The sequence below is a fragment of the Ascidia mentula genome, chromosome 7 (assembly GCF_947561715.1).
Source record: "Ascidia mentula chromosome 7, kaAscMent1.1, whole genome shotgun sequence".
NCBI classification, from domain to species: domain Eukaryota; kingdom Metazoa; phylum Chordata; class Ascidiacea; order Phlebobranchia; family Ascidiidae; genus Ascidia; species Ascidia mentula.
Genome location: NC_138572.1, coordinates 1,753,571 through 1,774,618, shown reverse-complemented (window position 1 = coordinate 1,774,618; position 21,048 = coordinate 1,753,571). Strand labels below are relative to the sequence as shown.

General features: G+C 37.6%; 3 protein-coding genes across 4 annotated transcripts; all 3 read left to right on the top strand.

Moving 5' to 3' along the window:
• The first annotated feature begins 2,028 nt into the window (after positions 1–2,028).
• LOC145908696 (uncharacterized) lies at positions 2,029–5,062 on the top strand. Of its 2 annotated transcripts, none has more exons than XR_014403031.1 (12): positions 2,029–2,182; positions 2,417–2,555; positions 2,822–3,006; positions 3,080–3,212; positions 3,267–3,352; positions 3,563–3,708; positions 3,861–3,915; positions 4,010–4,118; positions 4,246–4,427; positions 4,507–4,647; positions 4,740–4,834; positions 4,892–4,910. XR_014403031.1 is itself a non-coding variant. In XM_082996020.1 (12 exons), exons 1-12 carry the CDS (start codon positions 2,087–2,089, stop codon positions 4,985–4,987), a joined length of 1,422 nt encoding a protein of 473 aa, XP_082852146.1. In that variant the 5' UTR covers positions 2,029–2,086; the 3' UTR covers positions 4,988–5,062. The 2 variants fall into 2 exon arrangements, 1 of the variants encoding a protein (XP_082852146.1); XM_082996020.1 differs by having other exon boundaries at positions 4,548–4,647; positions 4,892–5,062.
• A 2,257-nt stretch (positions 5,063–7,319) lies between these two features.
• On the top strand, positions 7,320–18,491 carry LOC145908888 (uncharacterized). The gene is made up of 10 exons (XM_082996208.1): positions 7,320–7,415; positions 7,673–7,811; positions 8,088–8,272; positions 8,366–8,498; positions 8,553–8,647; positions 9,157–9,196; positions 9,324–9,505; positions 16,407–16,506; positions 16,643–16,737; positions 18,015–18,491. The coding sequence occupies exons 1-10, from the start codon at positions 7,320–7,322 to the stop codon at positions 18,489–18,491; spliced, it is 1,542 nt and encodes a 513-aa protein (XP_082852334.1).
• Positions 12,323–15,517, top strand: LOC145908983 (uncharacterized). The gene is made up of 12 exons (XM_082996299.1): positions 12,323–12,501; positions 12,566–12,704; positions 12,764–12,945; positions 13,192–13,312; positions 13,380–13,474; positions 13,638–13,771; positions 13,848–13,899; positions 14,182–14,287; positions 14,442–14,623; positions 14,684–14,780; positions 14,930–15,027; positions 15,080–15,517. The coding sequence occupies exons 1-12, from the start codon at positions 12,418–12,420 to the stop codon at positions 15,191–15,193; spliced, it is 1,404 nt and encodes a 467-aa protein (XP_082852425.1). The 5' UTR covers positions 12,323–12,417; the 3' UTR covers positions 15,194–15,517.
• Positions 18,492–21,048: the final 2,557 nt, after the last annotated feature.

Genomic DNA, 21,048 nt, shown 5'->3' with positions numbered 1-21,048 from the left:
TGGGCGCACAGAACAAGGCTACCGGTAATTGGGCGGCAAAATTACCATCAAATAACCGCTTACCGCATACTGAGGCCTTTTGTTAACACAGTATATTTGGGGACAGTTGGCCACGTAACTGTGGAATTAAAGTTCAAAAGTCACAAGTACCAACAGACTGGGAGTTTTGCAGATGTATCGTCGCGGAGTATTTTCGCCAATTTACGACACACTTTCACAGTATCGGTTTCGCTACAAAAGGGTTTTTTAATATCGTCGGGACATGTTTAAAGCGACATGATTATAGCAATTAGTGCGATTTAAATCCCATTTCAATATTTTTCCAAGTGTTAATTATGGTGATGTTGTAATACAGAGAAATATAAGGCAAAAATTTGGACACGTGAAACTGCGAATTAAGTAAAGCGTTAAAAAACGTCGTCTAAATACAAGTAAGCATTGGTCAATTTAAAAAAATAAAAAATTTCCGCTGAACAGGCAAAAAGCCAAGTGTTTTTGTCTGGCCTCAAACAAGATCCAAGCCACAATAGAAATATTTACAGGCGTCTTGGAAAAGCAATTTCTTATATTTGCATGCAGGTATTTCCGCCCTTGACAGGACTCAGCATATTAATTATAGCTTATAACATCCAACACACTATGGTTGAACTTTGAGATAAGATAGAGGCTATGGGTAACGTTTTCAAAAGGCCTTTAAAGACATATGTCCGCTACAAATGATAGAACAAGACTAAGTACGATTATTAGATAACAGTAAAAAGTGAATCCTGGGACTGGCCGAGATTGCTGCTAAATCATCCAACCAAGATATTGTTTTTTATATATATATTTCGCCTATACGGCATCCTTAGTATTCTTATTCAAATAGAATACTGAAACTATTCAACTACATTACAGTACAAACGGTAAGCTGACAAGACGATATATTTTGTTGAAAATCACACAAATTTTTTAATATGCCTCTGTTGTGTTTTTCAAGTAGGGCAACGCATGTCCAGATGACATAACACGTTACGGACAATGGGTTTTTGTGATTTATATGGAAATTTAACTCTTATCGTTGCCGGATTGGGACTGGCACTTGGTTTTTAGGGCTTGACTTCCTTTGAGAAAATGCAACCTTTTGGCCACAACAAATTCCTAAGCGTTGAGATGGATAAAAATAGGAAATGTTGAAGTGTTTGGTCTGACCGCAAATGTCATTTCGAGAGAAACACATCCGGAATTACGAAACATATTATTCGATCAACGATTACCAGATGGTAAGCCCACATGTTTGCCAATGCACTATAGCGATTTTTCTGGTCAAAAAATGTTTGTTAAATAACAAGATTTAAAAAAAACATGATATCGAAGCAACAGATATAAGTTCAACTATTCCCCAAACATGGAAAAACTTTTACATCAAATCCATATTTAACGCCGTCGTTGTGCGCAAGCTCTAGGACTGCCGGCTTAAATATGACGCCATCCCACTATTCAAACCCAGTCATGCGTAACGGTGTTGGCGGCTGAGCTTCAGGCAGGAATCACATTCACCCACGACGGTTTGAGCGCAGAAGCGGATCTATGTTTAGCGAGTTTTCGACAGCTTTGATGCGCTGTATGAACCATAAAGATGTCGGATCAGAAAGGCAACGCTTACGATGCCTTCAAAAAGCGATCAGTACAGTCGCTGGCTATACAGACCGATGTTAAACTTACCCAGGTTTGAAGTACCCGCTTTTGCAGGGCCTTTCGAATGTGGTTTTGTGTCAATAAGGAGAGGAGATAGTTAAACTGTAACGACCTGGAGTAAGCCCTAAAATGAGTGCGCGGAAAAGCACACGAAGGAACTGAAACTCTGTCACGTCACATAAACGTAATGCTCATTTCCTCACGGCACAAACCTTTTTTGCATTGACGCGGTGCAAATGTTTCGTTGTTGTGGCAACTTATACTGCTACCAAATAAATTAAATCATTTTTTGTCAATTACTGCGTAACGATTTTGGAAAATCGATTTCAAGTTCATTTGCATTTTAGAAAACGGTTTGTTACAAAGCAGTTGGTGTTTTTTAATCATTGCTCAAAGCAAAGATACAATAATGCAAACAGTTGATGGGGAACCCTTGGAAACAGCGAAATCGAAGGTTTACAAGAAGATGGAGAAAATGGGAAAGTTTGTTATATTTTACAACACGGTTGGGACCAAAACTTTACATTAGAGTACAAAATTAAGCAAATCTTCAACACGTCGTAGATATTTTAAGCTGTTATTAAATATCGTATTTACGTCGTATATATATTAAGACATTTTAAACACGTAATTGTGGTACGCTTGTTTGCAACAGTCTATTTTATGCATGCAGATATGTTAATTTCATCATGTTGTCAATAATCGAAATAACGTTTGGCTAAAACATTACATGTTGTAGAATGTGGAAGGTAAGGACCCTCTCCTAGGGACGAAAGGTGATGCAGATGCACTTTCCAAAGAAGTAAAAGACCTCGGATTCGAAGTTATTACTCACCCGAATATGAAATGTGCGGATGTGCTGGCCCAGTTTGATTATTGTAAGCAAATGCAGATGATTTAATATAGCCAATTGTTAAGCTTTTCTGGCAAAAATAATCTTCCTGGTCGGCGTTACGGTCTTCATGCAATCGACCTTCATCAAGACAAAGTGCGTAAGTGTCAACACGGCAGATGATTCAGTAGTATGACCCCAGTGTCAATCAAATGATGTTACACAGTGGTGTTAATGTTGTATTAAAATTCGATCTACAGTATCTTCATACTTAGGTTCTAGGAATTTGATAAGTTTTGTTATGTTCTGTAGATGCCACAGAAGTAGACCACAGCGATTCTTCATGTTTTGCACTGGCAATTTTTTCTCATGGCGATTATGAAGATGAAATATATGCATCTGATGGCGTGAAGTACAATCTATCACAAGTGTTAGAAAAGTTTACGGTAAAATCCTGCAAAAAACTGAATGGAAAACCGAAATTTTTTCTTTTAAACGTGAGTGATTTTGTTGTTTCTTGTAATACGTGTTGCTTTCACATCGAAATGAAAAGATATTTTATTTTGTCAGATGTGTAGAGGGAAACAGTACGGCAGAGGCGCTCCCAAAACTTTCACTACCCTACCTCTGGAGGAGAAAAAAACCAAAGTGCTAACAATACCAAAAGAAGCGGACTTCTTGGTCGCTCATTCTACCTGTCCAGGTATGGTCTGTTTGAACTTTCGGTGCAACAAACCAAAGCAATTGATTTGTTTAGAGCACAAGTCGTTTGTCGGGCCGAGTATTGGATCCTTTTACGTCAACAAGTTTTGCGAGGCAATTCGAAACAACGACATACATGACGTAAGGTCACATAAACTTATTGTTAGGCTATACGCGACTAACACACTTCCCTGGGCTGTTGTACGCTAACAACAATGCACATATCCTGTTCAATGTGACCGTCTTGTTGTGCATGAATTGTTAAACATATTTCAAACAAATAAACACAAATAAGTTTTCGCATTACACAGAAATTGTGTAACAAATTTAAAGTGTTGTCGAATTTAAAAGATATTGACTTGGGTGAGTGGGACGACGGCAGAAATAAGTGCTGAAAAATACGATTCATGTTTTCTGCAAATGCCGACCTTCTCAAGTCAACTTACAGCTGAATTTCATTTGCGGGAGCCAAGCACCGAAACACTTTCGGAAAAATGGTAAATCTTGACATATTTGAACAGAAATCATCAACAACAAACCTAAATGAATGCACCATGGTAAAGTTTGCATTTGTAACAAATAGCTTTATAATAAAAGCACGTCTCTTAATCAGAGTAATTGTTTTTGCACCATACCCTAATTTTTTCAGGTCCTACACTATGGAACAGGCAAAGCGTGGGTTGTTTTACGTTTTCAGCAATGAGGTATTTTTGTTTTTGTTAATAACAAATATAACCATTACCATGGATACGGTAACCAAAAATACACATATACGACAAAACATTTATGAAATTTTAGAGGGATAATGACGTGGAAAAGCTGGAAGCAGTTGCAGGAGATCTAAATTTTGACGTCGAGTTCTTTTCCAAGAAAAGCAAGCAAGACTTACAGGATATTGCAACAGAATGTAAGTAACTTTCTTTCACAAAAACTAACAGCTTATTCATATTTTGCATGGTTACATGCATCAAATAGCTTTCTGACAAACATTAAAAAAATTACCCCATAATACTAATGCATTTCTGCATTTTCAGATATCAAGGCAAATCACCAGGACCACGATTGCTTCATTTGTGTGATAAAAACGTACAGTAAAACCCACGACGAACTTTTGGACGGCGACAACCAGGCGTACAAACTTAAAGAATTTGTTCAACGCTTTCATGGAATCGAGTGCCAATCGCTACTTAAAAAGCCCAAGATATTCATAATTCAGGTACGGTGGTGCATTGTGTCTCCATATATGGCATTTCAAATACCATAAAACCAGCAGTGAATCAAACATGTTGAAACAGACGTGTTGTCCGATGCGGGTTAACTTTCGCCTTTTGTTAAGGCGCCATATGTCATGGTACCTGCCGGGGATAGTAATCCAGGCACCGAACATGTTATTCCAGACACTGCGGACACGCTGATCTTTTACTCAACTTCTCCAGGTTCGTTTAATTAAGAGTAAAATGGCACAACACAAAGATGTGCAACTTAGTTAATGTGCAATATTATTTTTCTGACATTGTTCATTTAACAGAACCACAACCCAACAGTGAAGGCGGGACTTTATTTATTCACACATTGTGTGACGAACTCCGAAACATGCGCAGCACAAAATGTGATTTGCTCAGCGTACGTAGTTTCTGTGGGTTCAACATCCTACAATAATTAAGTAATTCTTGTTTTTAGGCATTCTCTCTGGTTACACAAACAATGTCAGAAGTGGTTGGACTACATGTTCCAACGGTGACCAGCCAGCTGCGCAAGAAAATCGCCATTAATTAGCATATTCATTTGAGAGAACATTAAAGTTTAATTCGAATAAATGTCCGGAGATGATTTTGAAGCAATTTTGTACAAATGGTCTTCGCTTGGCAATCAACTTCTGTGAAAAATGATTATACACGAAAATAAAAAAAATTTATTACTCACACCCTTGAATAACTTCACCAAGCAAGTGCAGTGGGTACAGGAAGAAAATATGAAAGGGGTTGATTGCTGGTATCAATAAGTTACATATTCGCACACCCAACCTCGTCATTGTGTAACGAGTGTATGTGAACCTTTATGTGTACAGTGTACATCATTTTCGTCGCTTAGAGCTGCCTTTGTTTGATGTGTGGTTCTTGGTTGTTTTATACTAATTCTTCACCACGAGACTCGATGCAATGTTAACCGTGTAACACATAACTATTAGGATTCACAAGGCTCGAAGGAACAAACATATTTTAAAGGGACGATTGAGAATGTTATTTACTAAAGAAGATAGAAGAAAGCCGGGTTTTTCGGGACATATCAGTCCTCAAAAACGACAATAATCACTCTAAGGTGCACGGACGAACTCTGCGACTAACAATAGAAGCTAAGCTCTACCTATTGCCTACATTGTCATATAACGAACAGGAGAAAACGTTACACAATACAAGCATACTAAGCTGACGCAAAGAAAAAACAGCTTGTGTCTCATGCAGGGTGACATGGTTGATGATTCCTGGGCACCTAACGTTACCCTATCTGTTTGCACTGTATCAATACACAGTAGATTCCTAAAGCACTTCGGCTTAACAAAGCGTTTATTGTATAAATTTACGGCATTTACATTATCTCATGTTCAAGGTGAGCTGAGATCACAAAAATGAAAGGGGCCCGCAGTGGTGCGATCCTGCCATCTCAAGGGTAAGCATGTAGCACTCATGCGTGCTCTCAAACTGGGTGTTTGCCACAACATGTAGAGTTTTTGGGATTGACCTAAATTTGTTGCAATAGTTTAAAGTTGAAGCAACTACTGGTAAAAAGTCACGGATGAAAGTCAAAGTTACCCCGTTATAATCTGTAGTACAATTTGAGTTATGTTGCGTTGGGCAATGGCTGGGTTGTTTCTTGTAATTTGTTGGTAGGCTATTGTATGTTTGTATATTTTATTTTTGCAGGACTGATAGCGTACAAAAGGTTAACCCATATAAATTCAAGTATGTTTTGCAATATTTTCTACGGTCGCAACAAGTGTGTAAACACAAGAACAGCCAACGAAACCCCATCGAAACTGCGCTGAGGTCGTTGACACCAAAAAGCAAACATGTTTTGCACACAGTTCCACGAAGTCATAAAATCCCAGAGAAAAAAGAGGTTTGAGAAACAGAAGAGAGAACAAAACACAATTAGTTTGCAGCTGCACAAAGTTAGATTACATCATTTTCTGCCACAACGCATTGGCAATCCTAACACATAAGTATGTGGCTACAAAAAATTTTCATTTTGTGCGAGCTACCTTACAGAAATCAATCAAAGGCATTGAAGCAAAATAAAAAAGGCCGTTTAAGTTTTTCAAGTAAGACAACGCATGTCCAGATTACACAACACATTACGGACAATGGGTGTTTGTGATTTATATGGAAATTTAACTCTTATCGTTGCCGGATTGGGACTGGCACTTGGTTTTTAGGGCTTGACTTCCTTTGAGAAAATGCAACCTTTTGGCCACAACAAATTCCTAAGCGTTGAGATGGGTAAAAATAGGAAATGTTGAAGTGTTTGGTCTGACCGCAAATGTCAATTTCGAGAGAAACACATCCGGAATTACGAAACATATTATTCGATCAACGATTGAAAGCCCACATGTTGCGAAGGTACTTCAGCGATTTTTCTGGTCAAAGATTTAAAAAAAAACATGATATCGAAGCAACAGATATAAGTTCAACTATTCCCCAAATATGGAAAAACTTCTACATCAAATCCATATTTAACGTCGTCGTTGTGCGCAAGCTCTAGGATTACAGTCCGTGAACGTTAACCAATTGGACTGCCGGCTTAAATATTACGCCGTCCCACTATTCAAACCCAGTCATGCGTAACGGTGTTGCCGACTGAGCTTCAGGCTGTCACGTCACATAAACGTAATGCTCATTTTCTCACGGCACAAACCTTTTTTGCATTGACGCGTTGTGAATGTTTCGTTGTTGTGGCAACTTATATTGTTACCAAATAAATTAAAACTTTTTTTGTCAATTATTATGTAACGAATTTTCAATGTTGATTTCAAGTTCATTTGCAATTTAGAAACGATTTGTTACAAAGCAGTTGGTGTTTTTTAATCGTTGCTCAAAGCAAAGATACAACAATGCAAACAGTTGATGGGAAACCCTTGGAAACAGCGAAATCAAAGGTTTACAAAAAGATGGAGAAAATGGGAAAGTTTGTGATAATTTACAACACGGTTGGGACCAAACTTTACATTAGAGTACAAAATTAAGCAATTCTTCAACACGTCGTAGATATTTTAAGCTGTTATTAAATATCGTATATACTTAACGTCGTATGCATATCAAAACTTAAGACATTTTGAACACGTAATTGTGGTATGCTTGTTTGCAAGAAAGGCCATTTACTCTATTTTATTGATGCAGATACATGAATTTCATCATGTTTGTCAATAATCGAAATAACGTTTGGCTAAAACATTACATGTTGTAGAATGTGGAAGGTAAGGACCCTCTCCTAGGGACGAAAGATGATGCAGATGCACTTTCCAAAGAAGTAAAAGACCTCGGATTCGAAGCGATAACACACCCGAATATAAAATGTGCGGATGTGCTGGCCCAGTTTGATTATTGTAAGCAAATGCAAATGATTTAAAATAGCCAATTTTTAAGCTTTTCTGGCAAAAATAATCTTCCTGGTCGGCGTTACGGTCTTCATGCAATCGACCTTCATCAAGACAAAGTACGTAAGTGTCAACACGGCAGATGATGTCATGAAATTCAGTAGTATGACCCCAGTGTCAATCAAAAGATACTATATAGTGGTGTCAATGTTGTATTAAAATTCGGTCTACAGTATTTTCATACTTAGGTTCTAGGAATTTGATAAGTTTTGCTATGTTCTGTAGATGCCACAGAAGTAGATCACAGCGATTCTTCATGTTTTGCACTGGCAATTTTTACTCATGGCGATTATGAAGATGACATATATGCATCTGATGGTGTGCAGTACAATCTTTCATTTGCGTTGGAAAAGTTTACGGTTAACTCCTGCAAAAGTCTGAAAGGAAAACCTAAATTTTTTCTTCTAAACGTAAGTAATTTTGTTGTTTCTTTGGCACTTTCAAAAAAGCGGTGGAATATGTGTTGTTCTGACGTCGAAATGAAAAGATATTTTATTTATTAGACATGCAGAGGGGAACAGTACAGCAGAGGCGCTCCCAAAACTTTTTCGACTCTACCTCTGGAAGAGAGAAAAACCAAAGTGCTAACAATACCAAAAGAAGCGGACTTCTTGGTCGCTCATTCTACCTGTCCAGGTATGATCTGTTTGAAGTTTTGGATCAACAAATCAAAGCAATTGATTTGTTTAGACCACAAGTCGTTTGTCGGGCCGAGTATTGGATCCTTTTACGTCAACAAGTTTTGCGAGGCAATTCGAAACAACGACTTCCACGACATACATGACGTAAGGTCACATAAACTTATTATTAGGCTATACGCGACTAACACACTTCCCTGACCTGTTACGTACGCTAACAACAATACACATACCCTGTTCAATGTGACCGTCTTGTTGTGCATGAATTGGTAAACAGATTTAAAACAAATAAACACAAGTTTTCGCATCACACAGAAATTGTGTAAAAATTTAGCGTGGTGTCGAATTAAACAGATATTGACTTGGGTGAGTGGGACGACAGCAGAAATAAGTGCTGAAGAATACGATTCAGATTTTCTGCAAATGCCTACCTTCTCAAGTCAACTTACAGCTGCATTTCATTTGCGGGAACCAAGCACCGAAACACTCTCGGAAAAATGGTAAATCTTGACATTTTTGAATAGAAATCATTAACAACAAACCTAAATGAATGCACCATGGTAAAGTTTGCATTTGCAACAAATGACTTTATAATAAAAGCACCTCTCATTATTTCAGAATAATTGTTTTTGCATCACACACAAAACTTTTTTTAGGTCCTACACTATGGAACAGTCAAGGATATTGCAACAGAATGTAAGTAACTTTCTTTTACAAAAACTAACAGCTGATTCATATTTTGCATGATTACATGCATCAAATAGCTTCCTGACAAACATTAAAAAAATTCTTCCTTAATAATAATGCTTTTCTGCATTTTCAGATGTCAAGGCAAATCATCAGGACCACGATTGCTTCGTTTGTGTTATAAAAACGTACAGTAAAACCCACGACGAACTTTTGGACGGCGACAACCAGGCGTACAAACTTAAAGAATTTGTTCAACGCTTTCATGGAATCGAGTGCCAATCGCTACTCAAAAAGCCCAAGATATTCATAATTCAGGTACGATGATGCATTGTGTCTCCATATATGGCATTTCAAATACCATAAAACCAGCAGTGAATCAAACATGTTGAAACAGACGTGTTGTCCGATGCGAGTTAACTTTCGCCTTTTGTTAAGGCGCCATATGTCATGGTACCTGCCGGGGATAGTAATCCAGGCACCGAACATGTTGGCACAACGTTCACACCTTGCTAGATCTAATAATTTGATTGTGACTTGAAAATTTTGTAGAACAAGATGTGCAACTTAGTTTATGTGCAATGTTATTTTTCTGACATTGTTCATTCAACAGAACCACAACCCAACAGTGAAGGCGGGACTTTATTTATTCACACACTGTGTGACGAACTTCGAAACATGCGGAGCACAAGATGCGATTTGCTCAGCGTAAGTAGTTTCTGTGGGTTCAACATCCTACAATAATTAAGTAATTCTTATTTTTAGGCATTCTCTCTGGTGACACAAACAATGTCAGAAGTGGTTGGACTACATGTTCCAACGGTGACCAGCCAGCTGTGCAAGAAAATCGTCATTAATTAGCATATTCATTTGAGAGAACATTAAAGTTTAATTCGAATAAATGTCTGGAGATGATTTTGAAGCAATTTTGTACAAATGATCTTTGCTTGGCAATCAACTTCTGTGAAAAATGATTATTCACGAAAATAAAAAAAATTTATTACTCACACCCTTAAATAACTTCACCAAGCAAGTGCAGTGGGTACAGGAAGAAAATAGGAAAGGGGTTGATTGCTCGTAACAATAAGTTACATATTCGCACACCCAACCTCGTCATTGTGTAACAAGTTTATAGGTTATAAAGTTAATGGTGTTGACGCATGTCAACCTTTGTGTGTACAGTGTAAATTGTTTTCGTCGCTTGGAGCTGCCTTTGTTTGATGTGTGGTTCTTGGTTGTTTGATACTAATTCTTCACCACGAGACTCGATGCAATGTTAACCGTGTAACACATAACTATTAGGATTCACAAGGCTCGAAGGAACAAACATATTTTAAAGGGACGATTGAGAATGTTATTTACTGAAGAAGATAGAAGAAAGCCGGGTTTTTCGGGACATATCAGTCGACAATAAAAACGACAATAAGCACTCTAAGGTTCACGGACGAACTCTGCGACTAACAATAGAAGCTAAGCGCTACCTATTGCGTACATTGTCATATAACGAATAGGAGAAAACGTTACACAATACAAGCATTACCTTATCTGTTTGAACTGTATCAATACACAGTAGATTCCTAAAGCACTTCGGCTTAACAAAGCGTTTATTGTATAAATTTACGGCATTTACATTATCTCATGTTCAAGGTGAGCTGAGATCACATGAAAGGGGCCCGAAAGTGGGGCGATCCTGCCATCTCAAGGGCAAGCATGTAGCACTTATGCGTGCTCTCAAACTGGGTGTTTGCCACAACATGTGGAGTTTTTGGCATTGACCTAAATTTGTTGCAATAGTTTAAAGTTGAAGCAACTCTTGGTAAAAAGTCACGGATGAAAGTCAAAGTTACCCCGTTATAATCTGTAGTACAATTTGAGTTATGTTGCGTTGGGCAATGGCTGGGTTGTTTCTTGTAATTTGTTGGTAGGCTATTGTCTGTTTGTATGTTTTAATTTGCAGGACTGATAGCGTACAAAAGGTTAACCCATATAAATTCAAGTATGTTTTGCAATATTTTCTACGGTCGCAACAAGTGTGTAAACACAAGAACAGCCAACGAAACCCCATCGAAACTGCGCTGAGGTCGTTGACACCCAGAAGCAAACAAGTATTGCACACAGTTCCACAAAGTCATAAAATCCCAGAGAAAAAAGAGGTTTGAGAAACAGAAGAGAGAACAAAACACAATCAGTTTGCAGCTGCACAAAGTTCGATGAAGCAAAAGTTTACAGGAAGTGACATATGTCTCAGAAACACATCATGACTTTTAGGAAAAGGCAAAGATAAATGCTGCCCAATCTTCAATGATTGCTAGGCACCTAACAGTTTCTTTCAAAATTGTACCATTATACCAGTGGTGGGTTGCAGACGAAAAAAGGGGATTCGATGGGGGATTGAGGTCCAGAATTGAGGTATATTGGAGCAGTTAAATAAAAAATTTGGTCTGGTAGCGAGTCGGGCGATGTACATTCTTGGTGGAGGCAATTTCAAATAGAAATCATCATCAATATTCGTATACAAGATCAAAATGATTGTTTTTATATATGCTAATTTTATGTGGGGTACTATGTTACAAAAATTATAATGACCATAGAATAATACTTGCCTTTTCCGCCACATAAAAGTATCTACAAAAAACTTTTTACCAACGAACAGTTTAAACGACGCGGAATATATATTACATCATTTTCTGCCACAACGCATTGGCAATCCTAACACATAAGTATGTCGCTACAAAAAATTTTCATTTTGTGCGAGCTACCTTACATAAATCAATCAAAGGCACTGAAGCAAAATAAAAAAGGCCGTTTTAAGTTCACCAAATAAATAAATGGTGACCAAGTCTATATCGAGGAGACCACTGGGCAATCGCGAGCGAAGCAACGTTTCTCGAATAGGTTAATTGGCATTCAAAACCCCAATGGTCGTCAGCAGCGCGTGTAACGAAACGTACAACAAACAATCGTAGTTGAAGGGTATATCTTGCTCTGAATATCCCTTAAGCTTCGGCTGGCTGTATTTGTTACAGGATATTCTGCCCCAAAGCCTCTTTTCTTGATTAGCCTGCAAAATTTTGCAACTATTTCGTGAAACAGGGTTAATTGTACCGTTTGTATGCAAATCAGGTTCAAAGTTAGGTGTAAAACTAAACAGAAAAATAACTAAAGGCTACCTCCACATACGCAAGCTGCTTTATCGTAAGTAAAAGAAGAGTTTAAGTAAAACAAGTAATATGGAAGAAACTGGAGGCGAGGATCAAACACGAGTGTACGCACAAGGGAAGAGGATGGGAAAATTTGCAATTTTCTGCAACAAAGTATAATTCTGCTCCTTAATTTAAACGGATCACAATTAGTTTCAGAAGAAAAAATATTTTTTAGAACGTTTCAGGTTTTTCATCTCTAGAAGGATTCACTCAAGATGTCAAAACATTGGAAAATGCTGTAAAAGATGTAGGATTTGATGTGAAAACACATGGCAACACTAATTGTGAAGACTTCTACAGGCTACTTAATGAATGTTTGTCGATTGCAATGATTAAAATAGAACATGTAAAACACAACTATGTTGTCCTGTAGATTCAAAAGAAGATCATAGTGACGCTACCTGCTTTGCAATGGCGATTCTGACTTACGGTGGATACAACGACACTATGTACGCTTCGAACGGAATTCAATTTGATCTATCCTACGTTTTGGAACAATTTACTGCAAAAAATTGCACAAGTCTAGCTGAAAAACCTAAGTTTTTTCTTTTATATGTAAGAATACATACATTTTGCATCTATCATGATCTTCATATTTACCAACTTTCTGGTTGTTCCAGACTCAAAGATCTCAATGGATTTACTTATGATGATGATATTTTATTTATATTTTATTGTTATTTATGTACTGGTCTTTAAACAAAACCAATTTATTTGTTTGTGTGACGAATACCGATGGCTATTAATATACTTTCACTGCTATATTTATTTTTGTTTTGGTAAATACAATCCTTTCTGTAGGTGTGCAGAGGAGACCTAGAAGACCGGGCAACATCTGTAACAACGTTTGCAGAAAACCGAAGTAGCACATTAACTGTACCACAGGAAGCACACTTTATAGTTGCTCATTCAACTTGTCCAGGTTCGATGCCTCTAATTATTTTATACAGAAAGTAATAATAAAATAAACATAAATACTGATTTTCAAGATTACAAGGCATGGGTGGATGTGAGAGATGGTTCTGATTACATTGTCGAGTTTGGCAAAGCTATAAAAGACCTGAACCTTCACGATTTGGTGGATGTAAGTTTTTTAGGGATCCATACTTAATTTTTTTTTTATTTATTTAGGCTATAATTATTTATATATTTTGGATCGGTGCGGCTCATCAACACTTCCACCTACAAACTGATCTACACTATGACCAAGTCTTAAGACGTTTAAATGTACTTAATCTTGGCCTTAGATTTTGACATTTGTAAATAATTCAACTGCAAAGAAAACAGAAGAAAAGGACATACAGATGCCAACGTTTTCAAGCCAGCTAACAGCTGCGTTGCATCTGCGAAAACCAATAACACCACAGTACACGGAAAGAGTGTAAGTATTCGGCCGAATAGATTGTCGCTATTTGTTGGGTTGTATCTGCAAAAGTCATGTTTTTACAAAATTTCAGTTTCTATCAGAAAAGATATCGACCAGGCCTATTGGTGATTTTCGGTAACGAGGTACTTTTGCAAAGTGGATAATCTTGTGTCGCTCGATATTCCCAATTTTGTCCAATTTGGCGATTATCACAAAAGCAGTTTTTCTGTGTTCGGCGATATTTTCAGATGGAGATCAGTTGAACAATTGTATTAAAAACGATGTTGTTTCAGTGCATATAAAATCCTTAAAATAAGTTAAAATCATTTTTTTCACAAACTGAAGGCATTTCCACCCGACAGCAGGCCAGAAACTGCCAAGTGTAGTTTCCAGCTAGTTCGTAGATGCAAAAATTGTTTTCTTAGATGGACGATGATACGCAATTTCTGCGTGAGGTGGGACTTTATCTAAATTTTGAAACTGTGTTCCGTGAGATTACCAACAAGCAAGCCATGACCGAGAATATCAAAAGTAAGAGATCCTTACCAGAAAAAAATCTGTGGTTGCCGATAAGCATATTGTAAAACTGCAATGAAGTGCAATTTGTTATCACTAAAACCGCATTAAACTAAACAAATGACAATAACATTGTTTGATGCACCCTTTAAATACCTGCCCTACTAAGGTTCGCTGCACCCAACTTTTCAAACTGACTGCTTGGTGTGTGTTATTAAAACATACTCCAAAACGCATGACGTACTTTACGATGAACATGGTGGTACATACAAACTCAAAGATTTTGTGAACAACTTGCGTGGTAAAGTTTACAATGGGTTAAAAGGAATTCCAAAACTATTTGTCATCCAGGTATGCCTAAATTGCATTAGCGGCATGATAACGTAATATTAATGATTATTGTTTTGCAAGGCACCCCTGAAAAGAGTGCCTGCAGCGACTCCTTGTGTAGAACACCACATTATTCCGGAAACTGCCGACACGTTGATTTTTTATTCCACTTCTCCAGGTTAGTCAATATGAGTAACAGTTAGTAAAAACAAACATCATGTTTTATCTGGTATCATGAGATGCAATGACAAAAGCAGCAACTTTCTCTTTCGAAATTTTTGCGAGCGACAATTATGACATTATTCCTTCTACAAATCACTTTTATAGAACCCGAGCCGGGGAACTCGAATAATGGTACTCTGTTCATCCATACCTTATGCCGAGAACTTGTGAAGGCAAAATCTAAAGTAATTGACATACAAACTGTAAGTATGCATTTTCAAATAAAATAAAACAAACAAACACAGTTTTATTCAGGTTCTAACTATGGTTACTCAACGGATGTCCAAAGTGGTTGGACTTCACGTCCCAACAATGACAAGTCAACTACGTAAAAATATAAAGTTAGGGGTGGTTGAAGAGAGAACTTAAACACAGAAAAAGAATTTTGACATTGGATATCAATCAAAGCATGAAATTATAAGCGTTGTCGAAAATTTAACTCATAGTTTTGTCTCGCTAGTCTTATGGTAAAGTGCTAAATTGCAATTTTTACTGTACGTGCAAACGCTAGAGTACGTGCTTGTTCGAAATCTTCAATTTTTTCATTGCATTTGAGTTAAACCGTTTTGACCGGACCAATGTAGATCAAAAATCACAATCTATTTTGCAGCAGTAAATACTACAGTGCTATGTTGTTACTTGCATTGGCCTTAACTTAACACCTTGATTGTAAAATTTAATATTTTCACTACATTTTTGACACGCTTCTTGCCTAATGTTTAAAGGGCGAGGTGACAATGTACATACTGTAATCGGAGGTAGCGAACAGAATTAATAAATAGCTTGTTACCAGTTTACGACGTCGCAAAATTTAAGGATATTATTAGGCAAATTCCAGATGATCAGTCCACACCGGAAATACTACTTACGCACACCATCCCAGAAGTTACTCTACAGTAATATGCGTTGGACGCTTAAATGTGTAGGTTGCCGAGCTTCGGAAAAGATGAGCAATCGAAAATAAAACTTTTTACTTTGGCAATGTTTATTTTACTAATTTCATCACGTCGGCGAAACAGCAAAAGCGGAGACGTGTATCTTTTGTGTTTGCAAGCCAATTGAGTTGAATCACTGTTGGTTGCATCACCTCTTGCGTTGTCTTTTGCGCCATCCAACGCTACAAACCAATCACTTGCCAGTGCGAGCGGTTGCAGTCTTACGGTAGATGAACGTTTCTCCGTCATAAAGTTTGTTTGTTGATGTGATAAAAACGTACAGCAAAACCCACGACGAACTTTTGGACGGCGAAAACCAGGCGTACAAACTTAAAGAATTTATTCAACGATTTCATGGAATCGAGTGCCCATCGCTACTTAAAAAGCCCAAGATATTCAAAATACAGGTACAATGAGGCATTGTGTATCTCTATACATGGCCTTTTAAATAACAAACAGTCAGTAAAAAAATAATAATAGGAGAACAGATTGTTAGTGGCGAATTAACGTTGGCCAATTAGTCATACTAAATTTATATTCCAGTAGATGTTAACGTAATCATTAGTAAATAAATGTACAAAGCAATGAACGTGACCATGAGTATATCGTGGTAAAGAGTTGGCACGTCAGGTTCACTTTTTGTTTAGGCGCCAGATGTAATGTTAGCTGCGGGGACGAGCAATCCAACCACCAACCATATCATTCCAGACACTGCGAACAAACTTATCTTTTGCTTAACTTCTCCAGGTTTGTTTTAGTGATAATAAAATAGCACAACGTTTAATTTGTCCAAAACACACACATAAATAAAATTCTATGGACATGTATAGATTGTCCATATATGGACATCCTAAACTTGCCGATATTTCAATTTATTGAACAGAACCGCAACTCGACAGTGAAGGCGGGACTTTATTTATCCACACACTCTGTGAAGAACTTCGAAACATGCGCACCATAAAATGTGATTTGTTCAGCGTAAGTACCAAACTTTGCGTGCATTGGTCGTCTGACAATTCCCGAAAATGCTTTGTTATCTGACACATTAATCACAATGAGTCATTTTGTGGATGATTCTGTAAGGGTACTTGTGGGGTCTGGAATGCTTGATTAAGATTTGAATGTAAAGCTTATAATGAGCGGCAGCTCACTGCTCATTAACGACTGAATTATTGTTGTTTTCAGGCTCTCTCTGGTTACACAAACAGTGTCAGGAGTGGTTGGACGACATGTTCCCAAAATGACTATGCAAGAAAGTTTCCTTTAATTGATATTTTGCTGTTGATTTGTGCTTTTTTGAAAAAAGAAGGGGCTGGAGGGAGAAATTTAACACAAATAATGCGATTCCATTTTTGTTTTCCGTTTCTCGTTTCGGGAAAAAATCACCATTGTTCTTTAAAACAAAAAAACGTGATCTTCTTTAGAACAATTGTTTTCTAAATGCCTGAGTTCATTACCCACTATTGTTTTAATTCTGTAAAAGTCGTCGCTAGACGTCGTGGTGGCGCAATTCAGTCTAAAATTTAGTCTGAATTTTATTGAAATTTAGTTAATAATTTAAAACAAACATGGCGTACAAAGCAACGTTTCTCATACACCTTACTTGACATTCAACGCCCCAATGATCGTAAGCACCCAAACGACAACAAGCAATGGTAGAAATCATTCGGGGCGAAGGGTGTATCTTGTTCAAAAATACCTTAAAACTTCGTTGCAGGATAATCTGCCTAAAACCTTTTTTCTTGATTAACCTACAAAAAATTTTCTTGCGGAAAAATTTCACATGTTTGTGAAACGTTGTTGTCAGAAAATATTGTTAAATGTTTCAAATCGATAGAGAAAACGTCAAAAAATTGACTACAGGAATCAGCCTTTGCAAGTCGGTGACCGACGGATCTGTCTTTACGAATCAATATAATTCCTAGAGCTCCAAAGGGAGTAAAAGACGATCAGCGCCAGAATACGATGTTTATTTCACAGAAATATTAATTTCGCCTATTTGGCATCTTCAGTTTCTGTCTAAAACAGAATAGCAATAAAAAATAAAAAATTAAAACCACAACTAAAACAAAAACTCAACAATAAGTCCACTATCGGGACTGCCAAGACAAAAGCCGAAGCGGTTAAAACGATAAAAACTGTTTTCTACAACAAGCCGCTGTGGTACCAAGAGAAACAACGAGAGACTGCACTGAAGGTGTTAGTAGCCGAACGCAAAAACAAACCACCGTGCCCTTGCACTTGGAAATACACAGGCTGATGGGTATTCTCAGCCTTGCGGGAAATGCGCATTATGCGGGGGCCGAAAGAATTTTAAGACAATGGTTTACTCTGCCACCTGTATTACCACCCCTTTCCACCACACCATCCTATTACGACAAAAACTTACTTGCAAGAATTATGGAATTTACGTGGCTACCTGCACAACATGTAAAGAACAATATGTTGGACAAACAAAAAATCGTTTCAGCACGAGGTGGAATTCACACCGTTCCACATGGCGAGCAGGTTGTTTTAAAGATGCCAAAGGGGACAAGATGGCACTGGCAAAACACTATTTAAATAAACACCCCATCGCATTTAAAAATAAACCGGACATTGCAGATTATTTCACGGTAACTTTCGCCCAAGAACCTCCCATGGCTTTTTTAGACATTTGTGAAGACAAATGGCTAAACGACCTCAGGGCGTCAATAAACATTCAGCCAATGATTTTACCCCGCATAAAATGACCATTTTTGCGCTCTCCCGTCTCTTTTTTTGTTTTCATTTCCCTCACTGTTTTTGTATTCTGTGTTCGTCATCGCCTTATCGCAGTTCTACGTCACTACCCTTGCTCGTCCCATTTTTTTGCGTTCGGCTACTAACACCTTCAGTGCATAGTCTCTCGTTGTTTCTCTTGGTACCACAGCGGCTTGTTGTAGAAAACAGTTTTTATCGTTTTAACCGCTTCGGCTTTTGTCTTGGCAGTCCCGATAGTGGACTTATTGTTGAGTTTTTGTTTTTGTTGTGGTTTTAATTTTTTATTTTTTATTGCTATTCTGTTTTAGACAGAAACTGAAGATGCCAAATAGGCGAAATTAATATTTCTGTGAAATAAACATCGTATTCTGGCGCTGATCGTCTTTTACTCCCTTTGGAGCTCTAGGAATGTTTCAAATCGTGCGTTGTAAAATGATGTTGTGCTTTTCGGGCGGATAGAACAAATGTTTTACACAACAAATTCATAATATAAAATTAGGAAACGTTAAAGTGTTCAGTATGACCACACACATATCATTTTAAGAGCGGCACATCCTGAATTTTGTAAAAAATACAAATTTTGTACAACGATTGTGATGTGATGTTAAAGCCATACAATAGGATTTTGATGCTATTCAAAATTTCCACACATATGGTCATAAATGTTAATTCGGATTCCATGTATAACAAAAAAGTGATGAAAATCAGAGCCTCAGAAATAAAACCTGCTATCCAAACACAGGAAAAGTTCCAAAACAAATAGATGTTGAATGCCGTCGTTGTCCTCTCCTGCTTGGATTACGGAGTCCACAAACGTCATTCCATTGACGGAGCCATCTACCGCTTTACAAACCAAGTCATGTGTAATAGTGTAGGCGGCGGAGCCTGGGGCAGGTCGGTAATAGAATCACATTCACCCACGACGGTTTGAGTGTAGAAGCGGATCTATGTTAAGGGAATTTTTAACCGCTTTGTTGTGCTGTATGAACCATAGAATGACAAGTCGTCAGTAAACGACCAGTTGTCAGCAACCATTGAGCAGTTTGGTAAAAATTAACAGATTGCCAGAGTTGAACGAACAACGTATCGAAGGTAGCAAGTATTTTGTTTGGTATGCCAAATTACACCAAACCATTCAAAACCTTTATTGAAGCATAAAATACAAACATCAATATTAGTGTGCGTGACGGCTTAATAAGCCTGAGGTCTTTATGCACTATAATAATATTTTGTGCACGATGTGCAAAGCGAAGGTAAAAAGTTAAGGATATTTTTATGTTGTATATCACATAGGCCTATTGGTCTTACCGTATGTCATAAATTGGTATATCCATATCAAAAGCTCGAGACAAATCCATATATTGGCATTTCCGTATCGTCAGGACATTATCTTCTTGCATTGATAGCCTTGGCAAAATGCATAAATATTGACTTGTCACTCATGTCACAAATGTGTGCGTAATGCGGAGGTGGTTAAAAGCTGAAAACGAACCATCAGCTATATAGCAAGGTAACAACAAACAAAGTTTATCTTATTGGCATGTCAGTTATGTTGATGTTCTAATGCAAACAAATGTAAGGCGGAATTTTGGACACGTGAAACTGCGGATTAGGTAAAGCGTTGAAAACGTCGTCTAAATACAAGTAAGCGTTGGTCAATTGAAAAAAAAAAAATTCCACTGAACAGGCAACAACTAGATTGCAGTACAAACAGTAAGCTGACAAGACGATATGTTTTATTGGCAATCACACAAATAGTTTTGCCTCTGTCCTGTTTTTCAAGTAAGACAACGTAGGTCCGGATGACACAACACGTTACGGACAATAGGTGTTTGTGATTTATATGGAAATTTAGCTATTATCTTTGCCGGATTGGGACTTGATTTTTTGGGCTTGACTTCCTTTGAGAAAAAGCGATCTTTTGGCCACAACAAGTTCCTAAGCGTTGAGGTGGATAAAAATAGGAAACGTTGAAGTGTTTGGTCTGACCGCAAATGTCATTTCGAGAGAAACTCATCCGGAAAACATATTATTCGATCAAACGATTGCCAGATGGTAAGCCCACATGTTTGCGAATGTACTTCACCGACTTTTTCAAGTCAAACAATGATAATGATTGTTGTATAACCAGATTTAAAAAAAAACTAACGTAATGTCAAAGCAACAGATATAAGTTCTACTATTCCCCAAACATGGAAAAACTTCTACATGAAATCCATGTTGAACGACGCCATTGTGCGCAATTTCTAGGATTACAGTCCGTACACGTTAACCAATTGGACTGCCGGATTAAATATGATGCCATCCCACTATTCAAACCCAGTCATGCGTAACGGTGTTGGCGGCTAAGCTTCAGGCAGGGATCACATTCACCCACGACGGTTTGAGCGTAGAAGCGGATCTTTGTTTAGCGAGTTTTCGACAGCTTTGGTGCGCTGTATGAACCATAGAATGACAAGTTATCATAGAATGACAAGTTATTATTCAGTAGTTTGGTAAAGAATGTCAAAAAGCAATCGGAGTTAATCATGTGGGTAAAGAAGTCGG